General features: G+C 41.6%; 1 protein-coding gene across 5 annotated transcripts in view; it reads right to left on the bottom strand.

Moving 5' to 3' along the window:
- Positions 1–301: 301 nt before the first annotated feature.
- SLC34A2 (solute carrier family 34 member 2) overlaps positions 302–18,670 on the bottom strand; it is a 53,663-nt gene continuing 35,294 nt past the window's right edge. For all 5 annotated transcript variants that reach the window (XM_030009376.2, XM_030009385.2, XM_030009395.2 and 2 more), the window contains 12 exons: positions 15,760–15,874; positions 15,516–15,653; positions 14,805–14,933; positions 13,745–13,888; positions 13,005–13,116; positions 11,701–11,896; positions 10,860–10,955; positions 8,275–8,395; positions 7,390–7,557; positions 5,920–6,036; positions 5,708–5,832; positions 302–4,083 (listed from right to left, as the gene is read on the bottom strand). In XM_030009376.2, the coding sequence (XP_029865236.1) occupies positions 3,508–4,083; positions 5,708–5,832; positions 5,920–6,036; positions 7,390–7,557; positions 8,275–8,395; positions 10,860–10,955; positions 11,701–11,896; positions 13,005–13,116; positions 13,745–13,888; positions 14,805–14,933; positions 15,516–15,653; positions 15,760–15,874 (2,037 nt within the window). In that variant the 3' untranslated portion in view covers positions 302–3,507. The remainder of the gene's footprint in view (positions 4,084–5,707; positions 5,833–5,919; positions 6,037–7,389; positions 7,558–8,274; positions 8,396–10,859; positions 10,956–11,700; positions 11,897–13,004; positions 13,117–13,744; positions 13,889–14,804; positions 14,934–15,515; positions 15,654–15,759; positions 15,875–18,670) is intronic.

The following is an 18,670-nucleotide window of genomic DNA, read 5'->3' as shown; positions in this document are numbered from 1 at the left end:
GATGGATATTTTTGCCCAATTGTAAGTCAGACATCATTCAGGTCATGGGGTATAAGGAGCATTTTGGAAACACTCCGTTTGCCATCTTTCATGTAGTAGGGAGAATCTCGGCCTAGCACAGTGATACAGACGATTTGTTGTAACTCACCGTGCACCCTGTTGTTACAACAGCCCTGGCTTTGCTCTCCCATTCATATGTTCACTGAGGACAGCCTGCAGAACCCTGCCAGAAAATATCTTGACCCACACAATTGCACTGAGCAATTATTTTTATTTTTCTCCATATGAAAATCTTTCATTCATGTGAAAATATTGGACACACGGGTGTCTAGTGGTTTTCTCTAGTGCTTGATGCTAACCTTGTTTCTTGTACATTGCATCAGCTCAGACTAGAACTTGTCTGCATACTCATTTTTCTGCAAGCTTCTATGATATGTATATAAACAGATGTTATTAAAAGATCTTATTTTTTTAAAACTTCTCTTTATTTTTACATTCAGTGCACGAGGACAGACAAGATGAATATTCATGACAAAGTATAAAGCCATATACTGTCCTCAAAACAGTTAAAAGATGTGATGTAGTGTTTAAGAGTTCAAAAAAGTATTTTAGAAACCTTGTATTTCCAAAATTCCTCATTAGAGAAAATTCAAATCTTTTAGAAAAGTAGAGTTCAATATCCTTGTGCATTAAGCCATATTATGAATGTATGTAGGTGTTTTTCATCTTTACCTTAAGAAATCTGTCTCTGCATTGCTAACAATCTTTATGTAACCTATTGATGGAGCCAATAGCCTCCATAATACGCAGTATACACAGTTACAATTTGAAAAGTTATATTACAAAATATACAGTAGTTCCTTTTTACATTTTTATAGATAAACATTGCATAGTTTTCAAATACGTAATATGTAACACAATCACAAGCCTTTTTCTGTATAACTTACGAAAAATTCTGTACACTCAAATAATTATAAATAAAGTGTAAATATCTTTTGGTAAGAGCAGGGGGGGAAATATGCCGGGACATGTTGTGCTGTCAAGTGTTAAACAGAAATCTTTGTCGGAATCTGCCTAAAACAATGGCACAATATGGCCTGGAGCAAGGAGAGAGGAGAGTAAGAACTCAATAGATCATAGGGGAAATGTTACAATGAGGAACCATAAAGTACTGATATGTCTGACTATTAATTATTACCCTGATTCTGTTGTAAGAACTGCTTTCCCACAGTTATTATCACTGTGCTTGATGGCTTTACTTCAAGATGCAAAATAAGGTGCACGTTGTTTAAGAAATGAGTAAAAGTAGATTAAAATGTTTCCTGTTTCAGTGGGTGGTCAATGGAAACTTGAGATAACTTGGAAAGAATTCTGGATATTTTTTTCATATTTTTCATGAAGAAACAGAGCATGGGAATTGCACACTGGGATTTAAAGAAACAGATTCTGAAAGCATCCAGAATTGCGAGAATACAATGAAGAAGAATTACTGAAGATATCAAAATTCCACTTTAAAAATGAGATGCTGACAAAATTCTGTTTCAACTACGTGAAGGACAAGGAAAATAATTTTTAAAAGAGTAGTTTGGCATAAGTCTGTTCTTTGCTACTAAAGCCCAAAAGAGCAGAACTATACCAAAACTAGATGCTTTTGGAAATCCACTCTGATTCTAAGCATTTTGTCACTGGCTTACAGTTACAGAGACAGTTGGAATCTCAGTATGAATGCAATTTGCAAACACATTTTCAGCAACACAGTTTGCCAGTTTAAATGTTGGTTTATAAAAGTAAATGAAAACAATTTTCACTTCTAAAATGTACATATTTACCTGATAGCCAAATTCAACCTACTGAATTTCAGAGCTCTGCAGAAAACAAACTATTCAGAAGTAAATGTGTTCTAGCAGCACAGAGTGGCTTCGTTAATCTAATGGTCTTCTCAGCACTTCCATGACAAATTTAATCTACAACTCAGCCATGTAAACTGGCTTTAAATGACACTTGGCCTACACTCAGCCAGCTGATTTTTTTTTAATGTTAGTCATTGGACTTCAGATGTTATCCCATATTCACTGATATCTAAGCTATTGAAGGCCAGCAGAAGTACTCAGTGCATCTTTGAAATACTCTTTTTCTGACATTGAAATTATGCCTTTTGTCAGCCCATGATTCAGAGCAGCCTCACAAGCATTTACTAAAACATCAGTAACGCTAAGATTTGAGCACAAGCAGCTTCCCACTAAGTGCTACACTACCTATGGATTGACTATACAGGGTAGTGACTACACTACTTATGGATATTATCTGGGATTTGGATTGCTACATACAATTGCCAGTAAAATTCACATTATTTCTGAGGGTGGCTCAGAGCGCAAAGTGATAGTGCAGAGTGAACACTCCTTTCTCTCCAGTAAATGTTACTCTATGTCCCGTGGCAGCCATGATCTGCTCTCCAGGTTCTCTCTTTTGTAGCTCTAAAGCCAGTCTCCACCGCTACTCTGAAAAGTCATTTTGTGGCTCAGCCAAATGGAGTCACAGTTGCACACAGATCTCCTGGCATCAGCCCAGGCTTGGCTGGCTGTCTCCTCCCCTACGCTGGCCACTTGTCCTCCTTCCTGCACCATTCCTCTGATTGTGGGGTTACATGGTGAACAGGATTGGAGAGGACCATCCAGAGAGAGGAATGGCCACACAACCACATCCTGAGTTCATCAAGCCCTTTGGTAGCCACCCAGTGTCTCCAAACCCAGTGCTTAACCTTCAGCAGGCAGAGGGATCAGCAATTACTTACATGGCCTTTAGCCTGAGATAATAAAAGATTATAACTCCGGTCTCCAGTGTTAAAGGAGACAGAGAAGGCTCAAATGGGCTTACGCACACCTTTATGCCAGAGCAGGACTCCCAGAGCTTCTGAAGGATGTCCCAGCATCTTGTTTTCCTTCATACAAACAGAATAGATTTTGTCCATATTGGGAAAACTACTGTTTTCCATTTTGACCACTGCAAACAAGCCAATGAAAACATTAGGATTTGGGGGGGGGGGGGGGGGGGGGGGGGGGGGGTTGGGGTTTTTTTTTCCATTTCCAGAGCTTTTTAGGTATTATAAAGCAACTTCTGCTGAATAAGCCAGTAGGTCAGAAAGGCTGTTCTACAAGTGCATTGTTTGTTTGTTTGTTTTTTAATTAAGTTTGAATTGTTCACCACTCCTTTCATCCCTCTCTTCATGGGACTACATCAGGATTTCTTTTGTTTGCTACTGATAGCATTGGATGAAGGTATCACATAGTAGATCCTCTGTAAGCAAAACTGTCATTAGCTTTTCAACTGATCATAGATTTTCTAGGGACTCTGTCAAGCTTGTTTGACTCCATTCCTCGATGAGTGATATATCACTGGCTGCAGGAACCTAACAAAATGTTCACTCTGTCCTCAGTGCATTATCCAAGGTGGTTTTCAAGAGCCTGACTGTTCTATGCTGTATCTCTGCTAATATGGGTTGATCCACTACTATAAGGCCGTGTTGTTTGTGCCTGTTTTTTCAACACAAGCTGCAGCTGGTGCCCTTCTTCCACCTCTTTCTTCATCAGCCATCGCAATGGTGTTTTCATAAACCTCCATAGTTTTTAGTTGCTTGTCTTTGGCACCCTCCTGTTCTGCATTGACTTTGCAGCACTTGCAGAAGCCGCAGCAGTGTTTCCCACAAAAGGAGAGCGAAGACATAATTATATTGTCCCAGGGCTCTAGGGAGTGCATCCAGATGGGTAGGAAATCCCAATTTTGGAGCTTCTCAGGCAGTGAATGTGGTCGCTTTGACTGCATAATATTAATTACAACCACAGCAATAAAAAGAAGAAACAGGGGAAGGCAAACACCCAAAAGGACTGGCCAGCCTGCCAGTGACAGACCAAATACAAACAAAGGCAACAGAAAGAAGCAGAGGAGAAGATAAAATATAGCAAACCATCTGTACTTGGCTGTTATGTTCCCCAAGGTCTTGCACATGCGGATTGGCAGCCGGGTAAAGGGTAGTGGGTAAAACAAAATAATCCCAGAAATATTGAAGAAAAAGTGGCACAAGGCAATCTGAAAGCAAAAACATTTGAGAAGTGCATTAGCTAAAATGCCTTTAAAGGCTTCTACCGACATGTTAATAACTTCCAGTGGCGCTAAGGCTCCATAGTTTCCCTTTCCTTGCTCCCCACTGTTTGTTCTTGTCTTTCGTGCTATTTCACTGCAGGGCCTTTCCTAGCACTAAGCAAGGACTCAGTAATACCTCGTACATTGTAAAGATTGCTGCCTACAAACTGGGGACAGCTTTTGGACACAAGGCAAGCCTGGAGGGGATGGCATATCTCCTCACAGATGCAGAAGTGTTAAAATGCAGCTTTCAACTGCAAGAAATGGAGTCCCATCAGAAGTAAAGCTGACAAACCAAACAGCTTTCAGGGAACAGTCCTGTTGTTAGCAAGGCATGAGAACCACATGAGAACTGTTCATTATTGGGTTCTGCACCCATCAGTTTTCAGTGAAAAGATGGGAAGTGTAAATTAGATACTGCGTACAGGCTGTTGAGAAATTGTTAACGGTACAAATCTGGATTTTACAAAAATTAGCTAAAAGTTTATAGGGCACTGAGGAGATTCCTGGAATGTGACTTCATCCAGGTCTTTCATAATAATTTGATTCACATACTTCAAAATTGTTTTTTTAAAAATTAAGTGTGAAGAGACACCTACTTGCTAAAGCTTTCAGAAGTTGCTTAAGGCAGAATAAGCATATTCTGAACAAAACAGTACATTCCCCGCTCACCTTATTTTCATTCTATAACTATTATCAGACTAAAGTAAATATGAAAGTTTATTTTTAAAGTACGTTATAAAAACAGCAAGTTATCACGAAATCTGAGCTTGGTCAAGATAGTATCTTCTCATGATTACATCTGTTCTACCATGCCTGAGAACAATAAAATGACTTCTGTAATTTTCTTGATTTATTGTGGCTAGTAAAAAACATTCATCCTATTCACAAAGGACACCTCATTATCTTTTCACTCTTTGATGTAGAGGGTTCATTCAAATGTTATCTGCTGCCTGGAATGTTCTTTACCGGGTGGTAAATGGGAGCCCAAAGACAAGCTGCCTACTTTTCAAACAGTCTGAGGCAACAAGGAATTCAATAAAACCCACTCAGATTAGGTTTACAATGAGAAAATAGATGCCGTGATGCTCACTGCAACCTCAGGTAGGTAGACAACTTGCCATCTTAAGGGCTGTACATCCTTCACTTAGGTTACAGGATTCCCTGTATACTGCATGAACAGAGTTAGCGTCCTGAGGAGGGAACTTACAGAAATTGGTAACCCTCATAGGGGACTACCTAAGAGGGTTGTCAGAGATGTGGGCACTGAATTCCAAGCTGCAGAGACCCCACGCTCAGGGGTCGATTGGCCCACCCTGTGTCAGTTCTGAATTAATTCAATCAGATCACGCCCAATTTACAAAAGCAAGGTTTTACTATATACTGACATTCTGGGAATGTTTAATACAAGCTTTTTGCTCTAGCAGTTGAAATGAATGAGCTGTCATTAATAGCACACACAAAATCAGGCATGACATCCATGGCATATTTGCATCAAAGCCAATTTTGTCAGTTTTTTTTTCAGAAAAGTTGCAACTTCTAAATGAAGTCAAGGAAGTTTTATACTGACCTGTAAAGAATATTTTAAGGTACTCCCTGGACTTGCTAAAGCTGCAAGTATAGCTGTTGTGGTTGTGCCAATATTAGCTCCTAAGGTAAGGGGATAAGAGCGCTCAATGCTTATAACACCAATACCTAGGAGAAAAGAAACAGGATTGAGTGGTTTCAGAATGATGGAGAAGATAAAACATGGCATTAAAGAATACAGTACTGACAACTTACCAACAAGGGGTGTAATAGCAGATGTGAAAACAGAACTACTTTGGACAACGAAGGTCATACCAGCCCCTGCAAGCATAGCCAGGTATCCAGCTAGCCAAGTAAAAGGAAATGGGAAATCTAAAAAAAAAATAGAGGGAGAACATTGTCTTTAGGATAACAGAATGCTCTATGTAACAGTAACACAGCACTGAAAAGACTATTAAGCATGTAGATACATTGTTTGCATATTGCCTCTTAAATGACAATTTTGGGTCAGAGTCAGTTCTACTACTCTAATTTACCCTGTTCACTGTACTCCCTTTCCAGTCTTCTACCACTGGATACACTTTGAGATGGATACTAGACTAGGCAGACATTTGTCCTGACCCAGGGTAGCACGTACGTTGTAATACAATTAGGTACAAGAAATATTTCCACAGAGGTCAGCAGAAACCCTTCTAGGTGTCTTGAGTGCCTTGGTTTCGGCAACCAAGAGCTGTGAAGACCATCCTGAGAAAATCAGGTTGGTTGTTCTAACTAGTTTCAAGCAGATCACCTCCTAAAAATTCACTTGTTAACTCTTGCAAAGAAAAGCTAATCATGCTGATTAGAGAAGCTAGGCACAATGGTCCCCTGTAGTCTGCAGATTTAGGAGTGAGCCAAGAAGTGAGGACTTAATCGGGAAGACACAGAGGAACACAGAGTAGATCACAAATGAACAGTACCCAGCAGCTGATTACTTTCTACCCCTTGTTTTTGATTCAGGCAGTGTTCTTTGCCCAGGAGAAGAGAAGACAGAGCATGGGGACCACTTTGTTGCCTTCCCCATTTCTGTGAGCTCTCTCTTCAACCACAGCCAGAGACGTGCCAGGACTGCTTTTCTCTGCTACAGGTTCTAACCTCTCCATTCAAGGGAGGAGGAAGAAAAAGCAGCCAAGTGAAAAAAACCCCACATTTGCACTCAATAGATCCAGGCTGAAAAAACACCTGGAAAACACAGGGAAAGACAGAAAGTACAACTATTCAGGGCTGCCTTATCCTACTGAAGAGAGGGTTAAGCAGTGGAACAGGACAAGCAAAGGGAATTAGATCATTAATCACTACAAACTTTTTTTCAACTTTAGAAGAAACATGCAGGCTGTGTCCCAGAGCAGGCAATCACGATCTCAGCACTTCAGCGCTATCTTTTGAGGATGGGAACGTTACATTTCTAACAGCTAATGATTATACATCAAGAAACAGAGCCTGGACTTTGGTCTCTGTTGCTGTTAATCTGCTGCAGTTCTCAAGCAAGCTGTTCGCTGATAAATTTTTAAAAGAAAGAAAATAACATGCTTGGGAGAAAAAATGTTGGGGAGGGGCAGCGATTTTTGTTTAATACTGTTTTCTTTAAACTATTCTAGAATATCTGCCTGAACAGGAGATACCAATAAACGTGCTCAATGTCCTTGTCATTCCTGAAAACAATCTTCAGGAAAAGCAGATAATTACCAGTGTTGATCGTCTTCTTGATAACGCTTGCCACTTGTCCTTTAAGCACAGAGTTTAATAGCTTAACAATCATCACCAAACAGGAGCACAGAACAAGCAGGGACAAAGCCAGAAGGATGAGACCGATGGCAAGATCAGGCAGGTCTGTGTCTGCAAAGAGGTGCTGGCCTGAAAAAGAAAAGGAAAATGAATTGGCCTAGCCACATTTTTCCTTCTGGTCCCAAGCCCAGCTCCAGTTTTCATACATGTACCTAAGAAAATGGGACCAAAGCACACACAGCGTGAGGGGGTGATGCAAAGAGTGAAAACGCCACCTCCCTTGCTCCACAAAAGCCACGTCTGAGGGGGGCAAGAGGGGCTCTTCTGTGGACACGCTTATAAAATACACAGTGGGCACCCCTGCGGGGCAGGCAGGAGCTGCTTGACCATGTGCAAGGGAGAGAAATACAACAGCACGAGGAAATTTTGGTGTGCTCCAAGCCGAATGGTGGGTTGGCTCTTCCCAGAGGTGGCTGCATGCCTGAGAAGGGCTGTTCAAAGTCCTGAAGGGCATGCATAGGGATGGAGATACCCAAGCAACCATTACAGCAAAGTAACCGTAGCTCCAAGTCACCTAACAGCAAGGGTGACATGATACTGAAGATTTCAATTACTGTTATCAGGGAGCGTGGAAAGAAATCCATCTGCAGCCAGTTACCATGATGATACTGGTAACTCCAGCTGTGTAGCTATAACAGAGCACAGGCTGCTCTGACTGCACCTGCAGTAGTACCTTGTGTGCGAGTGCCTCTCACTGTACCTCTGAAGTAGTCTGTTAACACTATTAGAAAGCTATATATACATTTGTAAAGGTATTGCCAAAGAAGAAATAGTTCTGCTACTTACATTTACTGATATATTCTGTTTCAGTTACATTCTTGATGGTCCATGTCATGTTTCCTTCGGTCCAGCAAAGGTCAGGAGATGTGCAGTTTTCTGAAGGTGGAATTGTGACATTCTGCAGTGTCTAAAGATTGCGAGACAAAGCAGATAGTTCGGTCACCTACAAGCCTTCATTAAGAACTCATGCAAAGTTCTAGGTTTTTACTACAACCAAGCATTCATCAGCTGAAGGCAGATTTGTAAGCTGGAGTGTAAGCTGGCACCACATTAATGACAAGGCAAAATTTTTTGCATTCTTAAAATAAATGGTTGTGCTGTTACCCAAGTCAATCAATACAGCATTTAAAGATTAAAATATCCCCCAAACCTTCTACATTGTAATAACCATAGCACCACGTCATCAGTAGCTAAGAACTTTAACTCCTGATGTCAGGATTTGTGGAATGAGGTTCATGCCTTGCTGCAGCTGGGGGACCGTGGCATTGCTTTTCCAGCCAGTGCCACAGCTTCCTTGGGTCAAAGAAAGACCTCTAGACTGTCGTCTTAACTGCAGTTAATGGTCTGGTGAGTACTGCACAGGCCTGTGATTCAGAATACTACAATACTAGTGCAGCCTCTGTTGCTGGATGAGCACAAGCTGCTCACGCTGCCTTCCTATGCCTCAGTTTTCCTGTCTGTAGAAACAGACGTGCTGGTAATACTTTCTTTCTTAAAGCTCAAATGCTATCTAAGAGCTAATTACTAGCACTACGATTAGCATTAGTCTTACTGAGCTGAACATGAATTTCTATTTACACCACAATAAAACCTTCCCTATAAGAGCTCCTAGCCCAGACACATTGCGTTCTGATGCTAGGTCCATAAGCACTCACGCAGATTAAGGAAGGGTTTGCTGACTGAATTGCACTTCGCCACGAGCGCAGCTAACAGCCAAATGGACTCTGAACCTCGCTGCTGAACAGGAGGTATCTTTAAGATGTGTTTGAGTGATTCTCTTTTGCAGAAATGGGGAAAGAGAAATCCTATTTTCTTGCTGGGCACTGCCTGCAGACACCCACATTCGCGTTTCGCCTCCAGCTGATGCAGATGGGCAAAGCTGGGGGTGGATCCGGTGCCCCCACATCGTCAGGGAGTGCCTGGTCTCCAGCCTCCCCAACGCGTCAGCCTTTGCAAACACAATGCAGTGTTATTTCTCACCTTCCTGAATTTTTTTCAGACATCTGAGTTTCAAAGCAGCTGCATTAGATCAAAATGTTTATCCTCATGTTTTGCTTTTAACATATGGAGTCTGCATGTATTTATCCCTGCCATAAGTCTGTATAATCATTTTTGCCAGAAATGAGTTTAACACACTACGAATGTAAATCATTTAAACGATATTCCTCTTCCCCCACCAAGTTCAAGTCAAGCTTGTAGGCATTTCATGCATTTTTGTAATTTGACTACATGCTTGGGCAGTAGTTACACAGCCAAAATATAGGCAAACACGGAAAAAAACTGTGTATATGGAAATGTAACCCTCAGCCTATGCTTTCTGTGTAGTTGCTTGTCTTCTAAGGGTGGGGGGACTGTAGGACTCAGGGGCTCAAGACCACCCTGAGAGTTAGGCTGTGCCTGCTCTGGCAGCGCGGCGAAGGGGTAGCCAAGCGCGGGCTGGGAGCCTGAAAGCAGTACAGGTGCCCAAGGACGATGCCTCCCCTGAGATGAAATACCCAGCTCCTCAGCAGCAGCGTAACCTGAGCAGCTTCACATTAGCACAGCTCTGCTCCTGGTGCTATCTCCCTAGCTAGCGTTTCACTGGCCATCCAGACCATCATTCAGCAGGAGCTGGGCTCCTCTAAAAACCCAAGCACTTAATTTTAACCTCCGCTGTGTGTTCTTAAGTATCTTCTGCCTCAGGACTTCAGGAATTACTTTTCTATACATACCAACAAGTAGAATAGTCTCATTAGAGATCCAAGGGATATTTAATGCTCTAATTGTTAGTTAGCTGAACAACGCAAACCAAACACTCAGCTCCACAGTTTACCAAAATACTCATTGGTGTCGATCTGGGCAACAGATTCCTCCAGGCTGCAGTGTTGCTTGGGTTAAGAACAACTGGACATAGCCCCACAGAGGCTTTCTCCGAGGGCAGTTTTCCAAGAAAGCTGCAAATAACCAGGTGCCACCAGGTCACCCTAACACACGTTAAGACTAAAGCTGGTTCAATAGATAAATGGTGGGCAAAGAGATATTTTCTTTGGCCTGTACTGCAGATTTTTTCCACTTTCAGGGAGTTGGTAATCGTATCAGAGTTTAAAGGCATTTGGATGTGAAAGGAGAAAAAGGCTTGGCTCCAAACTACCAGTTCTGATAAGCAAGGGCCTGCATGGTACTGAAAGCAACAAGGTCAAGCTCACCACTGGTATGACATCCTTGATTTAAGTGGAGCAAAAACTACATTAAATTGTTTTCATTCTTTATCTGCTGCAAAAAAAATACTTATTTAAAAATCTAATTTCACAATCCTATGATAAGGAGTGTCAGCTACAGATAGGTAATATATTTTCTGAGGAACCTGGGAATGAATTTAGCATGATACTCACCACATTGGTTTCAGTTATGCACCAAATCTTTACCAGGCTTCTGTTTTTTGCTGATTCATCATTTGTAGCAATTGCATTTATTACTGATTTATCAAGCTTTAAAAAAAAGAAGAAGAAAAAAAAAGCATTATTCCAACTTGCATCACACACTTCTGTTCGGCCTTACTCAAATAACTCCCTTTGGAAGCTCAACCACATAAAGCCTGCACGACCATCTCTAATGCTGGAGCTGCTGCCCAACAGGTAGGAGGGGGTTTACTCCCAGAAAAAGGTACAACTCTACGGGCACAAACACTGTGTCTCATTCTCCCCAAATCATCCACCACCTCATCTCACTCTTTCTGTATAAACAGCTACACTGACACAACTACCTACATGCATTTACTGCCATTTTAGAAGTTGTGCACATGTCCCCTGGCCTCCAGCTGTCCCTCTGGAGTTGTGCAAGTTTCCCATAATTTCAGTGTCAGCTCTTCTGGTCCTATGCAGATCTTCTGGATGTGCTAGGTTGTCCCAGCTAGTACTATCTGCCAATGTCTAGGCAACAGGCTGCCATCCCATCCATCCCACCCATCCCATGTGGCTGTATTTGTCCTCACCTGCCTTCCCAGTGCTCCTAGCTAGGTCTGACATCGTTATGGTGAAATGTGGGGGAAATAGAAATGGGAAATATAGAGCTGGGGCTTTATGAAATGCTAATAAAAAGAAGAATCCACCTGCTAATGAGCTTCACCCCAAGGACACAGAGAAGTGAGTGGGAGCCCCCCACCATATTCAGAGCATTTTGATTAGCTGTAACTGAACCAAGTAAGCAGCTTCCTTGAAGGGAGAAAGAGCTTACCTCAATGATGAGCTTTGTAAAGGGGTCTGTGATAACTTTTAGTAACTCAGGGGCATCCTCACCACTTTCAAGGTGAAAGGATTCAACTATAGCACTGGTGAGATGGTAAAGATAGCCAGAAATAACTTCAATGGGCAACAGCGCAAACACAGCGAGCCAGTTAAAGAAATCATGGATTGTTGCCCCAGCAAAGGCCCTGTGAGAAAAAATTTAAAAAGCTGCTTTTAATTAAACAGCATGTGCGCAACATCAATTAAATATTAAATCATAGAAGTGAGGATGAAGCCCATTTCAAGATGGGAATAATTTCATTTCTGGGGTCACAGCAGTTGGCTACTTTGCTATAGAGTGCTAAGTTGTCTCCACACTGTTGGCTGAGTGAAAGAGCGAGCCAGCTGAGTGAAACAAGACAAACTAGGAAGGGCAAAAATGATCCTTAACATGAGATTGCCAAGAGTACTGGTCTGAAGAACAAAGTGGCTGTACGGCCTGCATTTGTTTTGCCTCTCACCCATTTTTGGTACATATTTAATCCTCAGCCAGGCGTTGCCTCTGGGACCTGTTCTCCCTGACTCATGGCGGGAGATGGCTCTTTGCAGCCCTCTCACATGTTCTTGCAAACCGTTGGTGTACAGGTCCCTTCCAGCTTCTCCTCCACAGCCTGAGGAGCCACAGCGCTTCCGTCAGAGGCTTTAGCTAAGTGTATTTCATACGTCTGTTATGCCATAAATGACAAGGTACCAAAGTCTCATATCCCTGCCAATTTTACTGCCCGTCTCCAATAAGCCATGAGCTCTCTCACTGATAATATCAAGTGGCAGTCTACAAGTTGTCACTGTATATATTTGACAGCCAGAACACTTCATTTCTCTACAGTTACCAGCTCTTGCTCACTGTAGACTTAAAAAACCTTCAACAATGAAGTCTTTTAAGGAGACTAGACCAAAATACTCTAATATTAACTTCTTGTACAGCCCTCCCATAATTATGAGATAATCAAAGGTCGGTAGTATAGTGGGAGCAGTTAAAACTTCATCCTTGTGCAAGAGCGTTAAAAATGGTGGATTCTTACAAAACCACAAAACTTTTAAAGGAACCCAATATGCTTCTCCAAGTATAGGAAGCCATATATCTAGACAGCATTATACCTTGGCCATGGCCATGCTTGTGACTTTCCTAACTAGACATTCAAATTTTGGCCAATAGAACGGTTGAATGGCTGTAGTAGTGATAGGGAATATAGAAGAAAACCTACAAAGAAGGAAGAAAAGCAACTTTTCAGATCTAGTGTTTAAGTACAATACCTTCTAAATTCGTTCCTGTCCCCAGCTTGCATGAGTGCCACAATCGTGTTTGTAACTGAGGTGCCAATGTTTGCCCCCATTATGATAGGAATAGCTGATCGAACAGTCAGCACTAGAAAGCAGAAAAGGAAGCACTGAATGAAAAAATCAGATCATCAGCAAGCTCTTTGCTTCAATGAAAATTAACATCTATTAATGTCACTGGAACCCTGACTTCTCTTGATGTCACTGGGATTAGGTGCTCCAATCCAGATACGTTTGCTTTAATCAAGCCCCCTGGGAACGTGGTACTCCCATAGTCCTGTGATCCCCACTGAAACTGCAGCCCATGGTTATCATTTTTCACCACACATTAGAGGGCCAGAGTAAGATAGTCTCTTTTTCCCGGGCATTTTGTTTGAAATGATGCCACAGAAACAAATGAAGTTCAGTAACTGGCTAACATGAGAAAAGTATGCAGATACTTCCAAAATTAATGCATTCAATGCCAAGGTTTCCAATTATTTTTGTGGCAGTTGTGGACTTATTATTATTATTACTGCTACTACTACTACTGTTATTATTATTATTATTACTTTTTAAATTTTTATTTGATATCAGGGCAACAGCTGTGAAAATCTTGTTCTGCAGTCTCTACTCTCGCACCCAAAGCTTCTACAACTTGAACACAGTTGGGAATGTTTGCACCCCAGACCGACATTTATGAGTGATTTCTAGGAAGATACTGTAAGCAGACTTACGTGTGGAGGACACCATGCTGACCACAATGGATGAAGAAGTGCTGGAGCTCTGGACCATAACTGTCACCAGAACTCCAATCACCAATCCCGCAACAGGATTAGACAGCACTGAATCATCCTGAAAAATGTCCCCTGCTGCTTTACCTACAAAAAACATATTCTCAGAGTGAGGGAAGTGCAAGTTAAAGTCCGTATTATCAGAGCGTTTAATTAAAGATCGTTCAACCATTTAATTGATACATATATAGCAATGCTTGCCAGCCAAAAAATGTACAAGATGATGTAGCCCAGGGATCCAAATTCAAGTCTTGAACTCTCAGCTTCTAATTTATCAGAAAATACTTTATGTTCTGTCATTTCAGTGACTGAACAAGCTCTACTGAACTCTGCAGAGAACCATATAAAACTACAGCCATCAGAGGAAAGACTGTACGGTAAAAAACCCACACGTGCACAGATTTAAATGCTATTACTGCCTTGATATTTTTGGTTACTGCATCAAGGAAAACTATTTTAATAACCCTGAGTAATTCTGTTCCTGTAGCTTTCTGTGCTGACAAAAATCCAAAGTACCTCCACAGAAGCTCACACATTTCTCTGATAACTCTTCTGAATCCTTCAGCAGAATTCAACCCTTGGAGACAGGTAAATGCAAAAAATACATTTCAATAGTTTTCATCTTTGAAAGACTTGGGTGACATTTCAGTGCTGGGTGCTTTGACCAAGAGTGCAATTTTCATATTTCACCTTGTTGAAATGTCTTTCACATGAGACAAATTTATGCACAGATGTATTTGTGTAAACCAAAGTAACAGGAACCTACTAAGAAATCAGGGCCAATAATCCCTACATCAACAGCTCTCTGGAATTTGAGAAACAAAGGCGCTTTCAAACAAAGGAAGGTCAGTCTTCAATCAGAGCTACTTCCTTCTGAATCTATATCTCAACACATAAGTCTATGGAGAATGTTCTTGAAGAGTGATACTTGTAATTTACTCACTCAGATGAAACTTACTGCCTCATTCATAGTTTATTCTTGATATTTTAGACATTTTCATACCTCCTACCAGTTGAAAAGCAGAGCTCAGTACATCCAGAGAACACACGAACAAGTAGAGTAATCCAAGTAGCATAATAAACTTCCCTATCCCGTAGAGTACACGAATGATTTTTCCTTTTCTATCCAGTTCTGCAAAACAAATACGTTACGCATAAAAGATTTGCTTGATGTGTCTGATGTTCTCTCTTGAATAGCCTAGCACACAAGCAGAGACTACGGAGTCAAAGACAGTGTTGTGACCCCAGTACTTGATTAAACCCAAAACAATGTTCTCTTTAATCAAATTTTAACTGCAGAAGCAGGTAGTTTGTTTACCTGGTTTTACCATGTAAAAGCTTTCGGTATGTGACAAAAGCCTACAAAGTCTGAGATTGACCCTCGGTTTTACACAGTCATCCTACTGAGTAAAGAAAGACCAATAGGAGCCTGGATATAAAACCATATTAGTTTTGGATTGTTTTCCATATATCTCCTTGTGTTTTAAGGAGGGTAAGCAGCATGATTTCCAGATTTTTCTTAACTGACTAAATATAATATCCCCATTCACTGTTGGGGAAGGTGAGACAGAGTGTAAAGCTTAGATCTGAAAACTCCTCAAATCTTAAATTCAGTTCTACAGCAAATATCATTTCAGAAAAATAAGCAAGACAAAGAGAGCAGAAGTGATGGAAAAAATAAGTACAGGTAACATATTTACTGAGAAATGGCTACCTGACCACTTGACCCCAGTGTCCTGCAGTTCCGGCAGAGCCCATGGGTCACCTTCTTCTGGAGTTGTCTCATCTATCAAGGCTATTGTGGAAAACGCAGGTTGAATTTCTCCTTTATTTCCAAGTGAAGCCACGTTGCCTGATGAAATAGAACATTTAAGAAAAACAGTTTAATTACTTTCCATCTTCTCGAAGGAGCCCCAAAACTTATATATCTCTGTAACTCACAGGTGAGCTCACATTACCTTTGTGATTTTCTCCTTCTTTCCCAGCCATGTTCTGGTTTTGTTTGGAGGAGTCCCCAATATAGTTATTGGTTTCAGGCTTTTCCACCTCAGGCCAGGGAGCCATGATCTGTGACTAACAAAGTAGTGCTGATTAAAATGCAGGTGCAATCAAAATATTCAACTTACAACAGGGTATGTGAGAAATATTATTAAGTTTAAGAGCAAAAGAGATGGAAATGGAATGGAAGCAATTTGTCCTTGAACACAGCTTTTTATTAATGTTTATGAATTATTCCTTTATTTGTGAAATTGATTTCTCAGTTATGTTTAAAGCACACAGTTGATTTATTTGTGCAATTTACAGAATTAAAAAAATTATTTCCATCTCATGCCTGTATTTTTGTTCACTTTTAACTGCCATGAAAGCAAAGATTTCTCTGCTTTCCAAACCTTAGGCATTTTTTTTCTCCAATTCATTTTATCTCCTTTCAGCAAAAAGTCAGAGGACTGTTTTACTTTCTTCCACCTTCTGGATTCAACTGACTGCCTTTACCAAACTGGTAATTCAATATACAGACCCTAGCAAAGAAAGTTCTTCCCTAAAGCATTGCCTAGTTTGGGTCACACATGCTAAACGCAGTCTTCCTGGAAGCATGGAGGAGAACGTGGCCCTGGACAAGGTGGAGGAAGACCCCAGAGTTTCGAGCTCCAGAATGATGCTTGCTGAACAACTGGACAAGAGCGTAATTAGACGTCAGTGGCCATTTGCAGGTTATTTGCCTGTAACTCACAGCTGATGCTGCAAGTGAAGCTGAGTTAGTGGCAGCAAGGTCAGGCTCACCCGTCTCACGTAGGCTCTCTGTCTGAACCTCTTCCTTCCTGACCCCTTTTGAGCACATTTGACATGCACGGTAATATTAAGAAATAATAACTTAAAAAATAAGACATCACATGGCCAAATCCTGCCGGCACAGGTACAAGCACATGTGACAGACCTAGACCAGGCAGAAGAGGAGGCGGCAGCTGTTCCTTGAACCAAAACCTGGAAGAGTCCTACTTATTTACTTCGCCATTATCGGAAGCCAGAGGGAGGGACACGAAAGAGGGGGGAAAGTGACCATGGGGGGCCAAGGCTATATATGATAATGTTTCTACCTTTCCAGGCTTCTAAGGCTGTTGTTTAGCTCAGCCAGTGTGAGTGAAACCTCAGTGGAAAGGATGGGAGAAGTGAACCCTACCCAGAAAAGCCTCACCTTCAGGTCTGCCTCTTCCACCTTCTCTGCCACACAAGTCGGTCAGTGCCACGGGCAAAGCTGCCCCGCGGCCACCGCATCTGGCACCCGCGCGGCTGAAACGCGGGCAAGCCAATTTGCCTGCAATGCTCCTCATAAACAGGGCACCTGCACCCAGCCTCCACAAGTCAGTCTCAGTTGGTATTGTGCTCCCGTAAACAAGGTTCACCTGCATTTAGCAGCCACTCTGAGGGACTATAATTAATCATTCATTTAATCATAATCCTTTATGTGGCTGATGGTGAAAAAGTTTTGTCCCTGCACACCTCAATAAGCCACACATCCTCCTCCTTTAGCCGGGAAGGAAATGTCACAGACAAAATCACTCATGTCTTATTGTAACAGAGGAGGGTATTGTTTTCTGGCACTCCACAAAGAGAAGAGTATCTCCCTTTCCATGTTAGCAGGAAGAATTATTCTACAGTCCCATTAGCAAATGCTCTGCTTTTACACATTCTTTATCCGTGATGTAAGGTCCAGAGCAGCTCCCAAGATACACAAAGAAAGATCTCAGAACAGATGGAAGAAAATCACTCTTGCTTGTTTCAACAAGGGTTTCCATTTGCTTGGAGCAAATTCTCATATTTTCACCCATGCCAACAATCTCCAAGCCCCACCCATGCCAGAACACCTCCATCTTGTTAAACAAGTTTCATTTATACATCTTCAGCATTTAAAGAGCTCTAAAAAAATAACTGCTCAGCGCAAGTGCTTCTTAAGTGAAATACAATTGTGAAAATGCGTTGGAAATTCGGATGTGAAGTTGCATTGTCGACATATTCCCACCATGGAGAGACACAGAATATGCTGGACCCTCAGCCCTAGAGATGCCATCAGTATTTTTACAGCTCTTCTGTTGCACTCAGTATGGAAATGAAGGATTCAGCCTGCATGATTATTGTATGGAAACCGAGCTGATGCATTCACTGGAGAAACTGGAGCTTGAAAACTTCAGCAGACAAACAGCCTCTACGTCTCCTAAATAAACTCTCCCCGTTCAAGAATTCAGCAGGGCATTTCTTCATAATAAGCATCTCCCATGCTCCCGAAGTGCTCAGGATCCCACAGGTACGTCATGTATTATTATTGTTTTTGCTTTATGTGATTAAATACCATAGAATGAGAGTTGACCACCTCTGTGGGGGAAGGTTTTTTACAGATACGTATATAAAATTATTCATATGAGCCCTAGTCAACCTCTGATTTGGGAAGGTAGACTTGAATACCGGAGGCCTTTACAGTATTTGCCTTATGCACTTGGGTTTGCAGAGGTATTACTAGAACAGCCCATTCTGTGTGATTGGTATCAAGGACTGATGAAAGCAGAACCATCTAGATCCTTGAAGCACTACCAAAGCTGTCAGCTGTCTCCAGATGCCGACTTTTGTTAAGAGGAACAGCTGAGAAGATAGTTTACAGCCACCTGATACTCTGCTAGAGTCCTGGCCACAGCTACTTACTGTTAATTAATCGCTGAGCTACAAGGCTAATCTACATTCTACAGTTTTCCCTTCAAAGAATTCTTCCTTGGCCCAAATGCAGACATTAACATCTTGAGAAAACACTCAGAAGAAAATCTGGGTGCTGTGGAGGAGCAGAGCAGCGGGGTGACAAAGCTAACTGCATCATTCCCTGGC

Source organism: Aquila chrysaetos, chromosome 1, assembly GCF_900496995.4.
Source record: "Aquila chrysaetos chrysaetos chromosome 1, bAquChr1.4, whole genome shotgun sequence".
NCBI classification, from domain to species: Eukaryota; Metazoa; Chordata; class Aves; order Accipitriformes; family Accipitridae; genus Aquila; species Aquila chrysaetos.
The sequence above is the reverse complement of the archived record's forward strand: the minus strand, read 5'-3'. Positions and strand labels throughout refer to the sequence as shown.